The sequence below is a fragment of the Octodon degus genome, unplaced genomic scaffold (genome assembly GCF_000260255.1).
Source record: "Octodon degus isolate 3935 unplaced genomic scaffold, OctDeg1.0 scaffold00011, whole genome shotgun sequence".
NCBI classification, from domain to species: Eukaryota; Metazoa; Chordata; class Mammalia; order Rodentia; family Octodontidae; genus Octodon; species Octodon degus.
Window position 1 is genome coordinate 15,420,235 of NW_004524587.1, and position 18,634 is coordinate 15,438,868.

General features: G+C 44.9%; 1 protein-coding gene across 4 annotated transcripts in view; it reads right to left on the reverse strand.

Moving 5' to 3' along the window:
- The window catches only part of LOC101581730 (cocaine esterase-like), a 321,818-nt gene that overhangs the window by 55,326 nt on the left and 247,858 nt on the right, over positions 1-18,634 (reverse strand). The window contains exons 1-12 of one of the 4 annotated variants that reach the window (XM_023709250.1): positions 15,397-15,529; positions 9,872-10,076; positions 8,854-8,995; positions 7,998-8,131; positions 7,659-7,917; positions 7,101-7,199; positions 6,534-6,674; positions 6,357-6,437; positions 6,106-6,250; positions 5,556-5,693; positions 4,667-4,739; positions 3,625-4,241 (exon numbers count right to left, since the gene is read on the reverse strand). The exons of 2 other annotated variants lie outside the window; for them this stretch is intronic. In XM_023709250.1, coding sequence (XP_023565018.1) covers positions 4,055-4,241; positions 4,667-4,739; positions 5,556-5,693; positions 6,106-6,250; positions 6,357-6,437; positions 6,534-6,674; positions 7,101-7,199; positions 7,659-7,917; positions 7,998-8,131; positions 8,854-8,995; positions 9,872-10,076; positions 15,397-15,478 — 1,686 coding nt within the window. In that variant the 5' untranslated portion in view covers positions 15,479-15,529 and the 3' untranslated portion in view covers positions 3,625-4,054. Of the gene's footprint in view, positions 1-3,624; positions 4,242-4,666; positions 4,740-5,555; positions 5,694-6,105; positions 6,251-6,356; positions 6,438-6,533; positions 6,675-7,100; positions 7,200-7,658; positions 7,918-7,997; positions 8,132-8,853; positions 8,996-9,871; positions 10,077-15,396; positions 15,530-18,634 lie in introns of those variants that run through there. One more of the 4 variants, XM_023709251.1, reaches the window with a different exon arrangement.

Here is an 18,634-nt window from a genome sequence, read left to right on the forward strand (position 1 = left end):
GGCAGAAATTCCTACTGGGCGGGAGGGGTGGGGGAGGTACTGCAGAGTGGTGGGCGGCGGCCAGAGGGGGTGGGAGAGGGTCCGGCCCACGCTACGCCTGGGCTGGGACTGGTCCCGCCGGCGCAGGGTAGCTGGAAGCTCTCCACACACTCACCGGACCTGGGCTAGGACTCCATCTTTATTTATTTGAATAGTCACACTGTATATTTGTATTGTTTTTCCTTAATGAATAATTCTTTCTTAAATATTTATATTCAAAAGAAAAAAATTAAAGTTCTCTTAATGCTTGTAAAAAAAAAAGAAAGAAAAAGCAAAGTATAGCAACAGAAAACAGCTAAGTGGTTTCCAGGGAGTAAGTGAAAGCCCACGATGTAAATGAGTATCATGGAAGTTTTGGAGTGAAAGAAACATTATACAAGTTGATATGATGGTGGTTGCTCGTCTTACATGTATTTACTCAGAGTTATTAAGCTAAATCTAAAAGTGTGTAAGTTATGGGGCTACGGGTGTGCATTAGTGGCAGAGCACTTGTCTAGTGTGCTTGACAGCACAGGTTCTGTGACCAGTACTGAACATAATTATGGAATGTCTATAAAATATCCTGGGAACCTACTCTGGGGAAATGTAGTATATCTGAAGAACTGAAAACAGAGATATACTTGCTGTAGGAACTCAATAAATTCCCTAGGGATGTGGTAGGAACAATAGCCTATGTCCTTTGTTACTAGTGTATCATTTTTGGGAGGCCTATGGGAGTTTTGTTGACCAAACTGAATGCAGAATGAAGGGAAGAAGAGTCTTAGGAGCACATCTATATCTATCTATCTATTTGTCTATCTGTCTGTCTATCTATGTATCTATGTATCTATGTATCTATGTATCTATGTATCTATGTATCTATGTATCTATCTATCTATCTATCTATCTATCTATCTATGTATCTATCTATGTATCTATCTAACTATTGGCAGAAAAGAAATAGAAACAGAGTTTAAAAAAACCCAGGGAATGGCTGGGGAGATGGCTCAGTAGAATAAGTGCTTCCTTGGCAAGCACAAGGGCCTGAGTTCAATCCCCAGTTCCAGGAAAAAAACCCAAAAACAAACAAACAAACAAAAAACCCCCAAAACTGAGCTAAGGGGCCTGCCCCTTAGCTCAGTTCTTTTTTTTTTATGGTCAGCTCAGCCCACCCTGAGGGTGGGGCTGGCATGGCATGTGGTGCTAGGGGTTGAACCGAGGTCCCTGCATGCTTGCCTAAGCAGGCACTTTAGACCACTGAGCTATCTCACCAGCCCTAGCTCAGTTCTTTAAGTGGCTGCTTGGACAAAGCAGTCAGGCTCAGGTTGCTGTGGTTCGATCCCCACAACTCTAGCCAGCCAAACCTGCCCTGAAGGTATTCGGAGAAAAAAAAAAAACCCAAAAAACCAGGGAAATATCTGCAAAGAGATCTCATTACACATCTATTCAATGTAATCACATTTAAGGTCCGTAAGTTTAAGTCTTCTTGAAGCTACAGGGTAGCTTGCGCCCCCATATATGACTGGCAGGGATGCAACTGTACAGTCATTCATTCATTAAAAGGAACAAATTCCCTGGGCCAAGTTGGTGGCCCATGTTTAATGATATCCTTGTTTGGAACTGGTAGACAACATGGGAGTTTTCATCTTTTACACTGGAGTTCATAATGCTCTGTATTTAGGGTTAAAGCCAGTGGATAAAAGAAGGAGAGTTGACCTCTTGGGAAAACTGGTGCTCTAGGAGGGCAAATCGGTTAGAAACAGGGAATGGCGGGGGGTTTAGGGTCTCTTGGATCAAAGACACAGCTCCATAATGACAGAGAGAAAAATTCTTTGGGGGAAACAAAGAGGCAAGTTGAAAATAATGTACAATGACATAAAATATGAGAGGTTTTTTTAAGGGGAGGAGAGAGAGAAGAAAAGTTTAAGAACAATAATGAGGTGAGAAGGTATATGAATTGCATGGACACCATGGTCAGTGGGGATGGCCAAGGGCTCTGCAGGTTGCCAGAGGAATTCTGAAAGGCACCCAGACACCTTCCTGGTGGTAAAGCCTTCAGGATGGTAGGGTCAGGAACAATTTCTGTATATGTGTTTGTGTCTTCTTGACCTCCCAATCCCACTTCCAAGACCTCACAGACAAACTCTGCTGCACTGTGAAATAATCATGCAGACCAGAGTCTAGGGACAAACATCAGGAGACAGACTGCTGGCCCTGGTTACGGAGGCCAACGCACATGTCTAGTCCTGCTTCTCACAGAATGGAGCCAGTTACCTTTTGGGACATTGATGAATGTATGGATTATCCTGAAGTTAATGGTAGATTTGGGTTTATCCTTACTATGACACATAATATTTGACCCCAGAGATTCATGTGCTAGAACCTTGGTCTGCAGAATTACAGTGGTAGGAGGTTGATCTTCAGGATGTTGATGTCATTGATGTTGATGTCATTACTCTTGGCAGGGATTAATGCACTTCTCATGGGATATATAAATGTGTGGATTGTTATAAAGCAAGGCCATCCTATGGGCTTTCTCCTTCTGCACTTGGTTTCACTGCTGTATTTTTTTTAGTGGCAAATATACATTTTATTAGGACTCAAGAAAATTATTATTATTATTTTTTTATTAATTTTATTGAAAAACAGCAATGAGATAGTTTCAAAACTGATTCATAGGACAGTTTCAATAATTAATACATTGCATATTGTTATCTTCTTAGTGGTTATTCATAGTATAAGATGCAGACATGATATCCTGTCCAAATACTATTAGTACAAATCTTTCTTTTCATTGAATTAAGAGAAAGTAGCTGTGTATCTATCCTATTTTGTGTATACAGATACAAAAATGATCCTTCCTTTGTCTCCTTTTTTTTTGGTTTAGTTTTGTTAGAGATGGATATTCCATTGTCATTTAAATATTGTAGGTGAATGAATTCAGCATTCACTGCTGTATTATAAGGCAGTCTGGGAAACAGATGGCAGAACTCAATCTTGATCTTTCAACCTTCCAAACTGTGAGCTAAATAAATAAAAACTCTTCCTTTTTAAAGTACTGATTCAAGTATTTATTCTAGCAATAGAGATAGATTAATGTAATGCTTTTGCAAATTTAACCTGTGAAAGTCTGTTTGTTCCTTCTTTGATATGAGCACAAAGGGAAAAGGTGCTAACTCTAAATCAGAGAACCGGTCCTGACTAGATATGAAATTAGTTGGCTCCTTGATTATGGAATTTATAAACTTCAGAACTGGCATCAACTTTGGTCCTATATAAGCAACCAGATTACGGTGCTTTTGTTACCGCATCCTGAAGAGACTAAGATACTGAGGCTTCTAGTATCCAGATTTTCTACTGTACCTTGTACAAATCTGAGAATGCAGGGGACCTGATGAGAGGAAGTAAATGTGGGATTTTTTTTTTTTTCTGTATTTTAGGAAAGGGCCTACAGCGTGTTCAGGGTCTCACTACTAGATCGCACTCATAGTGATCCACCTGTTTACAGCCTCCAAGAGCTGGGATTACAGGAGTGCGCCACCACACCCAGTCTCAATTGCAGTCTCAGAGCACCCTGGGGGTGGGGCAGGCACAGCAGGCCCAGGAATCAGACCCTGGCCCCTGTGCCTGCTTGCAGACACTTTAATTCACTGAGCTATTTGGCTGGATGTGGGATTCTGATACCCAGGAAAAACTTATAGAAGGATATTTCTCAATATGGAGAGAGTGTGGGACTGAGAAAGAGAGACAGGGTGGAGAGAAGGACAGGCCCAGGTGGGTATCCGCTGGATCTCACCCACCCACAGCTCCCTGGAGGATGTACTGAATATGTGTAAGAAGAGGGAGCCATAGCAGGCTTAGCAATAACTATCATACAGTGGCTTCTTCATAGGTATTGATTGGATGGATAAATAAAGAGTGAGCGAATGGTTATGTGACTATGAAGTCAACCTAGCATCCTTGGTGGGTGTGTGACACTACAGGCAGACCCCACTTGCCCTCAAACCCACAAAAAACTACCTCCCCACATAGGGAACTACAGATCTGTGTGCTTCTCCTCAGCTCTCTTTAACTCCTGGATCTTCTGGGGCAGGGTCTCCATCCAGAACTTCAGTCTGTGGCCCTTTAGGGCACGGCCCACAGTAGGCTGGATGTCCAGCTGCAGGTACTGCTTGTCATGGTCAAACACAGGCCACTGCGGTAGGTCCTCACCATTGGGATTCCTGCGGACATACCCTCCAAGCAGGGGAGGATGTCAGGCTCAATTCTGCTGTCCTGAGACCTCACCGCCCTGATTTGGGTCAGACCAGGATGCCAAGCTGGTCAGGGCACCCTGAGCGATGAAGTAGTTTCCTGATTAGGAAGCAAGGGCCTCTACCAGTGTTTCCTCCCAGAGCAAAGTGCCAATTTTCTCCTTCCCTCTCAGAGGCAAGGTGTGGCTGAACAAAAGCACTGTGGTCACTTTTCAGGTCATTGGAAGAGGGATAAATGACACATAAGGTCCTCCCTATCCATGTAGGACCTGGAGTTGAGAGGCTGTTATCATGTGATTAAAGACACACGTATGCCAGTGAGGTCACCACAAACTAGAAAAGCACGTGATGGGCTCATACACCGCAGGGAAGTTGAGGTAGATGTGTTGTCTTACCCATTTCGAGCAAAGTTGGCCCAGTACTGCATCATTCTCTTGCTCAGCAGTTCCTCCTCCTCGGTGAGATCAACTGCAGAGAGGAAGAGGACAACAACCTAGGTCTTAGTCAACCCCTACTCCACTGCTCATTCATGTGTCACACTCACAACATAGCTGCAGCCTGACCTGGACCCCAGGCCTGATCCCTTCCCTCCTCAGGCCTTCTCAGGATCCATCCAAGCCATCTCCTTGCTCAATCTGCCCTTACACATTGCAGGCTCTAGTTGAATCAACTTTGGGCTGGTTCCAGAAGGCTCTTTTTTTCTTCTGTCACTGGGAAATCATTTGAGAAACAATTACGCCTTTTAAACCCTCTCCTCTCCATGCATCCATGCTGAATGCCATAGTCAGAGTAGAGGCAGGTGGAAGGAGCATAGGTTGGAGTGGAAGGCCTTGGATTTTAATCTCAAAGCAGACTCTTGAACTGCAACGTGGTGGCCACGGATCCCAGCCTCAGTTTCATCATCTAGACCAGAGATGGCAAGCCTTTTAGAGATGAGCACTCAAACTGCAACTTAAAACCTTCTCATGTATCATAAGTACCAGTGCTACAACTGAACCTGAGTACTGATGCTTTAGTTTAGAAAAAAAAAATTCAGTCTTTAACATCTTTCTTAAAAGAAAAAGACAGGCTGGGGAGATGGCTCAGTAGAATAAGCACTTCCCTGGCAAGTGCAAGGGCCTGAGTTCAATCCCCTGTTCCACCAACAACAAGTAGTTTTAAAAGAAAAAGAAGTAACATGCATGCCATAGGTTCACCACCATTGATGTAGACAGTGAGAACAGCTGCTTCCCAGGGATCTATCCTCAGATCCATCTCTGCTCCTGGAGATTAAGGAAGTCTCACCTTGATAGCCTGAGAAAAAGGATCTGAAGAGAAAGAGACTCTCATCACCATGATCCGCCTTCACATGGGGTGGCTTGATGTCTTTGAAAAAGTTGGGTCGATGTTGGAACTCATAGAGGTAAACAGGGGCACGGGGACCTGACGACAGGGACAAGTGGAACATGGTCACTCTTTATCTGAGCTCTTCTGCCTCACCCTTGGTGACAAAATAGCTACATCTGAAGCTTGTTGGAGACCGGAGAGTGAGGGAGGGAACACCAGGGTTGAACAGAGCCAAAGGAAGAGCTTGATTAGGTCATGGCTGTGGCCTTCCTAACTGGTTTTGGCAAATCGGTGGATATCACTAACCTCAGTTTTTTTCACTGTGAAATGGGGGTGATGCTTATCTCATACACTAGCCATGAAAATTTAGTGAACTGAGGACCATCAACTTGTGGGCACCAGAAGCACAATTAACACATGTGCAGGGAACTGGAAAACCTCATATTATTGTAGATCCACCAATTAGGTGCCCTCCAGGAAGTCAGGCCTTAGCTACTGATATACTTACACTGAGAAAGTGCTACTTGGAGTGCAGGGATCACGAACACGAGGTCCTCCATCATGTCCTGGAATTGAGCTCGGAGGATCTGGGGGTCCTCGTTGTCACTCATGTATTCTTCCATCAGTAGGTCACCAAACTCAGCAGGTAACATCTGACCCAGAGTTATCAGGACAGTCAGGTGAGGCATGGGGGCTACCGTGTGGGCAGGATATCTGGGTGTGTCCTTCTCCAGTTTTTGTGGTATCTAGGAGCCTCACCATTTGTGTTAACCTTCTCTGCAGAGCATTCCACACAATTTCTCTGTCAATTTCCTTTTGAATATCGGTGGGTCCCACAATCTGGGTGTCAGTGAGATAGTTTGTACTGTGGTTAAGATTGGCTTGGAGTTCCTATATAGGCTCCCCAGACACCAGTGACTTGGAACTGGGCCTCACCAAGGGGATGAGAAAGCCATATTCATCATTATTGACACCAATGATGCTGGGGACAGGTTGAAAATCAGCAGAGGCCAGCAGCTCCTTGGGGTGCCTGGGCAGGAAGTTTCCATCCACTACACCAGGGATGATCTTGAAGGCCTGAAGAGGAGCGGTTATGGGTCAAAGTTGCTCTCAGACATCTTTTTTTTTATTTAAATTTTGACCTTCTTTTTTTGTTTTTATTTTATTTTTATTTATTTATTTATTTTTGCGGAACTGGGGATTGAACTCAGGCCCTTGCGCTTGCCAGGGAAGCGCTTATTCCACTGAGCCATCTCCCCGGCCCCTCAGACATCTTTTTGATGCCTGCTAAGAGCCTTCCATTCTTTTCTGGACTATCCCAGGATAGTCACATCAACCCCAGGAGATCCTACTCTAGGCTTAGCATATTGGCCTCCATTTTGAATCCAGGATTCTGGGACACCAAGGGAGAAACTGTCCCAGAGAGGTGAATGGCACACAGATCTCACTGTCCCTCCAGTCTAGCATTTCCATTCCACCACATTCATGGCCATTCATCCCTACCTTGGTAAGGGCCAGAATTTCCTCTTCATTCTTGCTCCGCAGACACTGCACCAGGGTTTCTGAGTCTACTTGCCCACAGGCAGACAGGTTGGCTACTTTCTGTAAAGAGGCAAGGAGGGTCTGGCTCATCATTTCAGGAAAAGGGAGGAGTGTGTCCAAGGCCCTTTCAGGAAATGAGAAGAGTGTGTCCAAGGCCTCAGCTGCATGCAAGTACTCTATAATCTCATGGGGTACACTGAGCAGATTCCTGCAGGTATGGAATTAACTCCAACTTCTCTGGCAGTCAGAGATCTCAGCCAGAGGGGCCATCCCAATACTTACCTGGTTCTTCCCATGATAGAGGCTCCAGGGTGCAGCTTTTCTGGCTACAGAACATACTTCTGCGTGACAGAGGTTTGCGTGTTCTGACGCTTTGTCCCTCAGTAATTCTCAGGAAGGCAGAATTTTCCAAGAAACCTGGTTTGTCCTAGTTGTTTGCACTGAATAGACAGAGCACCAGAGGCTCTGAAGGTGAAGGGAGAGGGCGTAGCCTGGACTGGGGTGGTTGAAGGCACTTACTGTGGAGATGGCCTCAGGTGAGCTGGAGATGAGGCTGGGCAGTAGAGCCACCCCACTCTCCATGATGGCCCCATGGAAGAGTCCTTGGGACATGGGGGACAAGACATGTGAGGACACACTTGTGCCACCCGCTGATGTCCCAAAAATGGTGATACGGTCAGGGTTGCCTCCAAAGTGGGCAATATTCTGCTGTACCCAGCGTAGGGCAGCCACCTGGTCCAGGTAGCCCCAGTTGCCAGTGGCGTGCTGGTCTCCAGTGCTGAAATATGGCAGGAACAGGGATCATTTCCCTATCCTGGTTCTGCCAAGTTTCCATTTCCCAGCCAGCCCCAGGCTCACCTGAAGAAGCCTAGGACTCCCAGGCGGTACTGGATAGTGACCACCACCACATTGCCAGAAGCTGCCAGTGTGGATCCATCATACATGGAGGCCGTGCCTATAACTAGTGCACCACCATGGATCCATACCATCACCTTGGGAGAGCAAGACAGATGCCATGTGCTCCTCACCCAGCACAAGTACCACCTGGGCTACCTGTAGACTATCTGCAGATTTTACTTGTGCAAACTAACCTCATAAACAGAACCCCAGCTGGTAATTTCATCCATAAGTAAGTGACCCCTGTTCAATCAGGAAAAGGAAGCCTCTCATCCTTGGAATTAGCTTCATTATATATCATTACTTCACTACTCCCAGAACTCCTCTGACGTGGGAAAAAAGAGTATCTTCCCCAAAATCCCACAGGAACATTAATCAAATATCTCCACTTTCCCTCAGCCAAGAGATAATCAATTGGTTGTGATCTTAGTGACCTCGTAGTGCAGCCTTTGAGTACCAACTCAGTCTCGTTGGCATGAGATAGTTGAATGGCTCCTGGGTACACCCAAGAGCCATAGGCTGTGACTTCTGGGAGCAAGTAAGGTTTTGAAATCCCAAGCCAAGGGGCCAGGTGCCAGCTGGGTGAGAATCACTTCTGGGACTTAATGGTGGAAGGCTCCTCATGAGCGTCCACATGATAGCAGGGCTAAGGCTTATATTAGCTCTTCTAATCTTCTGTAAACAAATTTTCTCCCACTTTCAGCTTACTTTTTTATTTTTTATATGGGAAGTCAAACTTGGGACTTTGTGCTTTCCAGTAAGGCACTTATGCCACTGAGCTATCACCCCTGCCAGTTGACCATAGTTTGATACTCACAGACAGGTTTGAACCTTCATGAACATGGGCAGGTGTGTAGATGTTGAGGTACAGGCAGTCCTCAGACACAGGAATGGGAGGCATGGTCAGATTCAACAACTTCAGAGCCTGTGCATTCATTGCAGTGATGTCCTGCAGACACCTGGTGACCAACAGCGGCATAGAATCAGCCAATGGAAAAATCAGATCCTGGATCCATATTTGTGCCCATCCATCATCATTCCCTGCTCTCCCTGATGACCTGCTTGTATATAATCATTCCCTCAAGCTTTTTTCCCACAAAATAGCAGGCCACAGACTCTGGGGAGGTGGAGATGAAGGCCAAACTTCAGGGAAGCTTCAGCATTGAGGTTCCACCCTTCCAGGCCTAGGTAATCATAACTTTTAAGAGTCTCTATGGAAACCATTTGCTGTATATATTGATATTCACCACTTATCCCTGTAATCATTTGGGCCTGGAGCATGAGAGAAATCCTCACACAGGTGCTGCATGAATGAACAGAGCTTAATTTCTCATAGATACACACAATTGCTTGGGGAACCTCATTGCTCCCACCAAATCTCCATTCATTAGCTTATGTACACTTCTTTGGCAATGGCACCTGGCCCCATTGGTTGGCACAAAGACTGTGGAGGGGTTCTCTAGAAGCCACCATTGTTGACCTCCTCAGGGATCTGTGGTATTTGATGCCAGAGTGAAGGCCTCTTATAGGTTCCTAGAGTCAACCTAAACCTCTCCCAGAGACCATCCCTCCTTGGCATAATCTAAATCTGGGGACAAATATGTCTGTGCTCTACTCCTCAGCACTTGAAACTAATTCCCTCTGGATGACAATTCCTGAGTGAGGAAGCTGGCATAGTCTCTGCATTCTCTGATCCTTAGCATGTACACTGTGGGAATCCTCCAGTGCAGATGGCTGAAGGGCTGAAGGTGTAAGAAACACTGTAACCTGGCCCAGAGTTCAGAGCACCTCCACTCTCCATGGCCTGAATTTCCCCAGTTCTTTAGAGAGCTTACATAGCAGGGTAGGAGATTGTGTCCTTCACACCACTCCAGGATTCTGGGGATTCCGGAGGTGCAAACCGCAGTGGTCCTACAGGTGGCTTGGCAAAAGGGATTCCCAGGAAGGTGTGGACCCCCACATCAGTGCCCTTCACATGGCTGAGACTGCCCCGCACCTTCCCTGTGAGTGTGGTCCGGATGGGGTTGGCAGAGTCCTGGGCTGTGGGCAGAAAGATGCGCATCAGGGTTTAGTCTGTCCAAGCAGCTCCTCCCACACTGGGTACTGCCACTCCTTGCCATCCTTAATCAGCTTTGTCAAGAGACCCTGATCTACTAACACTGGTTATACATGCTTTCTGCCTATCACACTCCCTGCTCTGGGGCTGTCTCATGACCCCATTCATATGGCATGGCCACAATTAGCTTGTCCACACAAAGAGCCACATGGTAGATATGCAGGTATGAGGTGGTTATGTCAGCATGAAAGAGGAATTGCCACTATGAGCTCTTCTCACAGACTAAAACCTTTTGGAGTATACTCTCAGATGGGTGAACTTATGCTAATTGTATTCCAAACCTAATTTTTAAAAAGAGAGCACATCTATTCTTTGTAAATAATAAATCTTATTTGAATCATTTTTTTAAAAAATTACATTATTATCAAGCAATTAGAAAAAGAACATTTGCCTATGTTTGACTTCAGCTAGAACTTGCAACATTGTGGAAATCTATCATCTATCTGTCTGTCTATGTATGTATGTATGTATGTATGTATGTATCTATCTATCTATCTATCTATCTATCTATCATCTATCATCTATCATTTTTCCTTTTCTTTCAGAATGATATGACAAAAATTTACCAATGTCATGGCTTGGATTTCCTTCAGATAACGATGCTGGGGTTTCCTTCAAATAGTGATGCAATCTAGATAAATCATATTGTGCTAGAACTGTTTATGGCACATGGGGTTTGTTAACTATACTTTCTAAATCTGGAAAAGCTGATCTTAGTGCTTGCAGCCTTCTGGTAGCCCTACCCCTTTCTGCGCCTCACTGTGCAGGAAGGTGTCCCTTCAGGCCAACAGGTTCCCTACTATTGATGTCATTTCCACCAGCTCCCACTTCTCTTGCACTTTTCCTTTATAGCTTCATGTTCTGCCTCTGCAAAATTTGGCAAGTTTGATCCAAGTTCTATAAACCCCCCCCAATACACCCAAAAAACTCACCAAACAAAAACCCCACAATAGCATCAGGGGCCTCCTTCTACCTTATCCATAGTGGATCCACATGTTTGATGTCCACTGCTGAGGTAAGGCAGAGAGGGCAATTTTTCTAATGTCTTTCTGCCAAAGGTGCATGTGGTGAAAGCTTGGCTTTCAGTGTGGAGGAGCAGAGAAGAGGTGGAGTCTAGTGGAAGGTTACAGGGTCACGGGGTTAGCTTTGGTCTTTGTGAAGGGGTTAGCTTTGGTCTTTTGGAGGGCTCAAGTCTAAGGAGGAATGGTTTAATTCCCAGGAGAATGAGAGTGAGTTATTATAAAAAAGTAAGTCTGACCCCAATCCAGTCTCGTTTCTCTTGTAAGCAAGCCATGCGACCTCTCAGAAGTGCTCCTGCTTTGTCCTGCCACTGTTACGTTGTGACATAGCTAGAAGGCCCTCACCAGAGGCAGACCAGAGAGGGCTACCTGATGATGAGTTTTCAGCCTTCAAAACTTTGAACTAAAAAAATCTATTGGATTTATAGATCAATCATTGTTGACTATTTAGTTACAGCAACATAACACATAGTGAGACAGAAAATTGGTATCAAGAGTAGGGTTGTTGCTATAATGATACTGAAGAATGTAAAAGCGGCTTGGGAACTGGGTAATAGCCAGTAGTTGGAGAAATTTTGAGGGACAGTTTAGAAAATCCTGTATTTCTGTAAAACAAGATTATAGGTAATTATGGTGAGGGATCAAATGACAAAGAGACTTGGAAGAAGCTCAAACTTTGTAGGGTTTGTTTAAGTGATTGTGTCAGCTTTTCTATAACTGAGACACAATGCTTGACACATAATTTAAAGGAGGAAAGGTTTGATTTATCTCATGTTTTGAGATCATTTAGTCTATAGTCAGCTGGCTTCCAGGCAGGAATATCATGGAAGAAAGAGGTGATGGAGCAAGGCTGTGTAGTTCATGGTAGCCAGGGAGCAGAGCAGGGGAAAAGTATAGAGACGAATGGGACAGGGACCATATACAGTACCCAAAGCCACAACTTCATAACCAACCAGATTCATGCAGGAATGTGTTTTGATAATCTTCTAGGTGGTTCTTAATGCAACGAATTTGATAGGTCAGGGCAACCAGTCACAATGGTCATAACCAGAATGTTGGTAGCAACATAGATAATAATGATTATACTAAGGAGGCTCCAGTTGAGACAGATCCTGCTGAAAACTGGAATAAAGGCCACTTTGTCACACCATTGTGAAGAACTTGGGTACATCATATTCATGCCCTGTAGAAGGCCATGTGTAACAGTGATAATCTAGGGTACCTAGAGAAAGGAATTCTGAAGTGAAATGCAGATGGAGGTGTGTAGGTAGTTGGACCATTTTCAATGAGATTTACACAGGTACTTAGTAAAGGGAAGTGGAGATTAAAATTTTTAAAAATTCACACCCTATTTATGTAAAGGTTAAGATCCTTGGTGAGAATATAGAAAGTACAAAAGGAATGACTATGGATGGAAAGAAGGCAGGCTCTAAGCATCAAAGTGTGAAAGTAGCCCTGAGAGTATCATATTAATCTTCTAGAGTCCCAGTCCTAGAGGCTTTGGGGGTAGAATGGGTTCAGGAAATGGGCTTGAGATCCTCTCCACAGACTTACTGCCTGGGGCTGCCCCAAGATTCTTCTCCTTGATTTCCAGCAAAGTGCTCTGCATCTGCTCCAAGTATAGTTCAAGAGAGCCCAAACATGGCCCTAACTCTGCTCCAAACACAGCAAGTCACAGACCTTGGTGGTGTCTGTGTAGTGCTAATTTTGCAGGCACACATGAAAGATGCACATGAAACAGCTATGGAGCATAGCAGCTTCAACTGAGCTTTCCAAGGAAAGCCTGTGAGGCCCTGTTTCTGGGATGGAACCACTAAATAAATTCCACACTAAAATGCCTAATGAGGCTGTGGGATCTGGACTGCCCTTCTTGACTGGTCTGCAGAATTGGGTGGTTGGTGGCAGTATCAACACCAGCCTGGGAAAGTCAATAGCAAGCAGCAGGGTATAACAGCTCCAAGCAGCTCATATGAGCTGCAACCAGCAAGGTCAGAGGGTGGAGATGCTTCCCCTGCTCTGGAGGCCAAAGGCCCCCACTTCTCACCACCTCCTACACAGGATGCTGGAGAGGAACTTTAATTTATTATTATCTCCCATGTTGCATTTGAGACTTCCTTAGGATCTGTAATCTCTTTCTACTTGGATATTCCTACTTCTTTAAATAGAAATGTTTACAGAGTCTGTTTTAGAACTGTATCTTGAAATCATGTAACTTGTTTTTTATTTACAGGTCCACAGCTGGAAGTAATTTGCCTTGCCTTTCCAATGGGACTTGGGACTTTGTACTTTTGAATCAGCTGGAATGAGGTAAGCCTCTGGGACTGTAAGCATGGAATGAATGCATTTTGCACTGTTAGTAGAATATGATCCTTGTGGGAGGCAGGGACCAAATGCTATAGTTTGGATATGGTTGGCTCATGTGAGGTTCACCTATGCTGGACAGCTGGTCTCCTGTGGGTAGTGTTGAGGTGGTGGAGGCTAGTGGGAGGTGATGGCAGCATGACTGTCCTTGTGAAGGGATTGATGCTATGTTTTCAGAGGTGGTTCAGTCTCACAGAGTGGAATAATTCCCTTAAGATTGACAGCTAGTTTTTAAAGTGTAAGCAAGGACCTTCTGAATGTGCTGTTTCTCCATGTTCCTACATGGAATGCCATGTAGTCACATAGTTGGAAGACCCCACCATGTCCCACTAATGAGGGCCATCTGACTATAGATTTTTACCTTCTAAAACTGTATGCTAAATAAATCCATTTTAAATACACTACCCAACATCTTCTTGTAGTAACTTAAAAGCAAACTAAGGTTTGTTCCAAGACAAAAGACACATTACTCTTCCTAGTAACATGTTGCCTACACATAATTCCTTGCTGGATAACATTTCTCTTGGTATGGGCCAGAGATATAGCCCAGTGGCCCAGTGCTTGTCTGGCAAGCACAAGGTTGTGAGTTTGATTCCCGGTAACCCCCACCACTAAATTTCTCTTGGTATAATTTACTGTAGCCATTGTCTGTGGATGCCTCATGTTTGTGTTTGTTACAGCAAAGAACAAAATCTTCTAAAATGTTCCTAATTAGAGAACTTTTCTATCAGCAGTGCTGGGTTCATGAAGAGATACAGTTACGTTATATGATATGAGGAAACTCTGCCATGCAGAAATGTGAGGTGACCAGGATGTGAGGAAGTAGGAAAGGATGCCACATGCAAGGAAGTGTAACTAAGGACAAGATATCTTCTTAGATAAAATCCCAGACATTGTATGTATCTTTCATGGTCCCTGTGGAGAAATGAAGGCCAGGTGGGACAGAAGAAGGTGGATACAAAATCTATGCCCTCCTATAGCCTGTTGATGATTTTTTTTGAACATGGGTTCAAATCAAAACACTTTGAAATGCAAGCCATCAGTGAGGTTGGGTAGATCTTCCTGCCTAGAGAGTCCTAGTGACTTCTAAGGGCTTGGAAAAGAGCTGATAAGGAAGGAGGCCATGGGGTGGGCGATGATGGAGAGGTGAGTGAAACTCCTCCTGAGCAGTTGAGAAAGGGTGTCAGGAGACCAGCATGTCCCTGACACTAAGGGCCTTTTAGGTGAGGGCCTCAAGGATCAAAAATATATCCATGCATGGATTACACCTGGCCTAACTTCCAATAAGTGGTTGGGAATCACAAGCAGGCACAAAGTGCCACCACCTTTGCCCTACTAGCGAGGCTACTCCTTTGCCTCAGACTAGATGCCTGAGGTGAAAGAAGCCCATTATCCTCCCAGGTCTACTTTAGGATACAGTGTGTGGGACTTCTGTCCTGCTCAAGAGAAAATAACCTTGCCTGGATTCCCTTTGAGGAGGCCAGCTAAGTCCTCTAGCTAAGAGCATGACACCTGGAACCGAAGGGCAGGGGAAGGTATTAATATTCATAATCAGAGAAGGAGTGTCTTGACTTCTCCATCTGCTAACTCAGCCCACTACACTGGCATTCCTAAGAATCCCTGGTACTCAGTGCAATCCTTGAGGTTGAGCGTTCTCAGAAAGCCTACACACTTTCTGGGGTTCAGGGGCAAACTCTAGGTGCTTGGGACCTGTCGAATAGGTGCAAGTTTCCTGCACAGTCGTATGCCATCTGACCAGATCTTCCCTCCCAGGTGTTTCCCTCCCTTAGTTTCAGGCTTTGCCTTGTCCAGTTTAGTAGACCAGACCCCAATCCTTGTTGCCCTGCCCCTGTGGGAACCTCACCCCAGCCATGGACAAGGAGAAACAGGAGCCCACAGGCCATGGTGTTCAGCTGCGCATGAAATTGGTTCAGCCCCATGATCATGGTCAGCTCACAGGCCTCTTTCTTCTCTGCTGCCAGCAGTCTGTTTTAGCACTGGCAGCTCAGCAGCAGGTCCTCCCCCATGCTGGAATTTGGACCTAGGCGGGCTCTGGGTGGAGCCCCAAAGAGTGAAGGCTGCAGGAGAGCCACAGTGAGCAGGCAGAGGGTGCTGGTAGCCAGTGGCCAGCAGTGGGGGCATGGCCACCTTCTCTCTGCCTGGCTCTTTCTGGCTTTCCCACAATGCAGTCCCTGTGGGGTAACAGGAGCCCTCTCCTCAAGCTTCGAGTCTTTGTGTCTACTCTCCTTGCAGTCACAGGTCCAGTGAAGTTGTTGGGGGCAGAGAGGAGGGAGAAGACAGCTGTAATTTGAGGACCTGGGAGGACTGCTCTGAGGAGGTGTAGGAGGAAGGACCCCCACACGAGGTGCAAGAAGACCTTTGATCAGGCTGAAGGGAACAGTTTGAGCAAAGGCAGTGAGGTGTGACTGTACCCTTCATCTTGAAAGCTCCTCCTGGCCCTTTGGACTCATAGTTGACTGGGTCCTCACCAAGGTCCCTCATCCCTACATAGTCCTCGTGTGAGGGTCTCCACAGACTCTTTCCTACTCTGTCGTAGCTGCTTTACTAGAACACAATGGAGACTGTGACACTTTATAAGGACCTAGCCCCTTGTATCAGCCAGTGATTCACTAGAGAAACAGATACAATGTAAGATATGCAAATGTATAAGAAATTATACATTTATTTATACCTATATAAATAAGCATACTTATATTTATACATATATATGTTTATACATATAATTATACAAATTATACAAGGTTTGTTTACAACAGTGAGTCACAGAGTCAGATGAGGAAGTATGCAGAGGGTGCCTGCACACTGGAGGCTGAAGGGTCCAGCCCAAGGTCTGAAGCTCACTGCAGTGCTTCCTGAAAGTCCATATCAGGAGGCTCAATAGGTTTGCAATGATGAGTATAAGCCAGCAGCTGAAGGATCCAAGGTAGAAGCAAGGGGTCTGTGCTAGAAGCCAGGAGACACTGTCCAAGCTGAAGGCCAAGATTCACAAAAGAACAGAAGCATATCCATCCATTCTTCCTTATTTCCCTTTTATACCATCCAGGAAACAAGTCACCCTAGGGTGGGTCCTCTACACCCTGGGATGTAGAATTGCTGAGCTGATTTATTTAAGGGTCTATACTTCTCAGCTTGATGCAATCAATCAACGGCTACAGGAGAAGTGTCCTGCACACCCGCAGAACTGAAAACCCATACACAACCATGTTTGCAGCAAGTGCTCAGTAATGCTTCCAGGAAGCTAAGAAAGTATTAAGTGTCAGTCAAGTTCTGCTATGTGCCTCAGCCCAGGCTTACCATCCTTGTCTGCCACCTGGAAACTAGCATGGATAATGCGGGCATCTACATTTTTTAGCCCCAAATCAGTTTAAGGAGGGCAATTCAGCAGAGGTAGATGAATTTGGAGAGAGGCATCTCTGGGTATGGGCAAGGGACACAGCCTTTTCATGACAGAGAGAAAATACTTTGGGAAACAAAGAAACAGACAGATTGGCACCTTTGCACAAGTAGGCTAATATATGCAACAGGTTGTATTGGACGAGCCAAACAAAATTTAGAGATAATAATGAAGTGAGAGAAAATTAGTCGCAAAATGAGAGAGGGGTGGGAGATAGTCCGAGAGTCAGGAGATTGTGAAGGCAGTTTCTGGGTGGAGAGACAGTCAGGAAGCCAGAGACCTGGAATCTCTTCCTCTAGACACATGTGGACCTTCTGAACCCCAATCTCACTTCCAAGATAGATCTTATAGAAAGCCTCTTTGCAGATTTATAATGATTATATAAGCATGGCTCTTACGGTGTCACCAATCTCAGTGAAAACAAAGTGAACTTCAAGAGAGACCACTCAGTACCTGCCTGGCTGTCCTGGATAGCCACCAATGGACCTGACTCCAGAGCTAATGGACATGCCCTGTCCTGCTTCTCTCAAAAATAGAGCCAGTGACCTCTCTAAACATAAATATGTGAGTGAGTCAGTTTTTTTTTTTTTACATGGTAATGATAGATGACATTCAATCTAGGGGGATAATAAGTAGGAACATTTTCAATAGATGCTATGGTCTTTCAAACCTTAACCCTTTCCTAAATTCATAAGTGAAAATGCATGCTCTAACATGATGGTAGGAAGAGGTAGAACACTTAGGATATGGCAATGAGGACTATTGTTTGTCCCTTCTACCAAATAAGGACACTGTGTGAGGATCTGCCACCTACAAGCCAGAGAGAGAGAGAGCTCTCTAGTCATCAAATCTGCCAGCATCTTCACCCTACATTTCCCAGAATCCAAATGTATGAATAAATTTCTGTTGTTTACAAAGATCTCAGACCCTTTTAATGATATTTTTTTATTATAGCAGCCTAATGATACAAAAATCCTAGATTTAGGTAATCAGGCTTTCTGTTGGCCTAATTATATAGATATGAGCACACATGAGACTCACTGAGAGGTACACCCAGAATTAGTTGATACTCAGGTGTGGTTACCTCCCCAAACACCTCTTTCATTTGAAGAAGGTGTAGGATTTGGTATGAGAGAGACAGAAGGCAGAAAGAAGATGTAGTAAAGAAGGTAGGAGGAGGCCATGTCTAGTGGGATGTGGAGAAATATGGTATCCTTTCGGGTTTTAGCCATCTACCACCCTCTGGAGGATATACTGAGTGGGTCTGGCAAGTGGAAGGATTGGCAATGAATATTGTACAGTAGAATCTTCATAAATGTTGGCTGAAGATGAGCAAGGCAATGATCCTGGGAATCTTCAGAAGATTTTTTAAGCTAGCAGTTAATTGGAAAGATTCTCACCCTGACTAACTATATACATTGATACCTGTGAACTAAGCTACTGCACTGCAGAAGGTAATTTGTAATAGTAGTTTCATGTTGGGAGTGCCTGTCATTGTGGTATTCTGAATATGGGCTGCTTGTCATGACATGCCAGTTACTGCTATGATGTCTCTCGGGTAGGTGGATGTTCAAGAAGAAGGGGGTGGTGCAGGAAAGCAAGAGAGAGGAAAAGGAATATTGTGGGACTGTCCTGCTTCAAGGTTGAATATGGTGAGATGTTTGGACTTATGTGCAAACATGAGAAG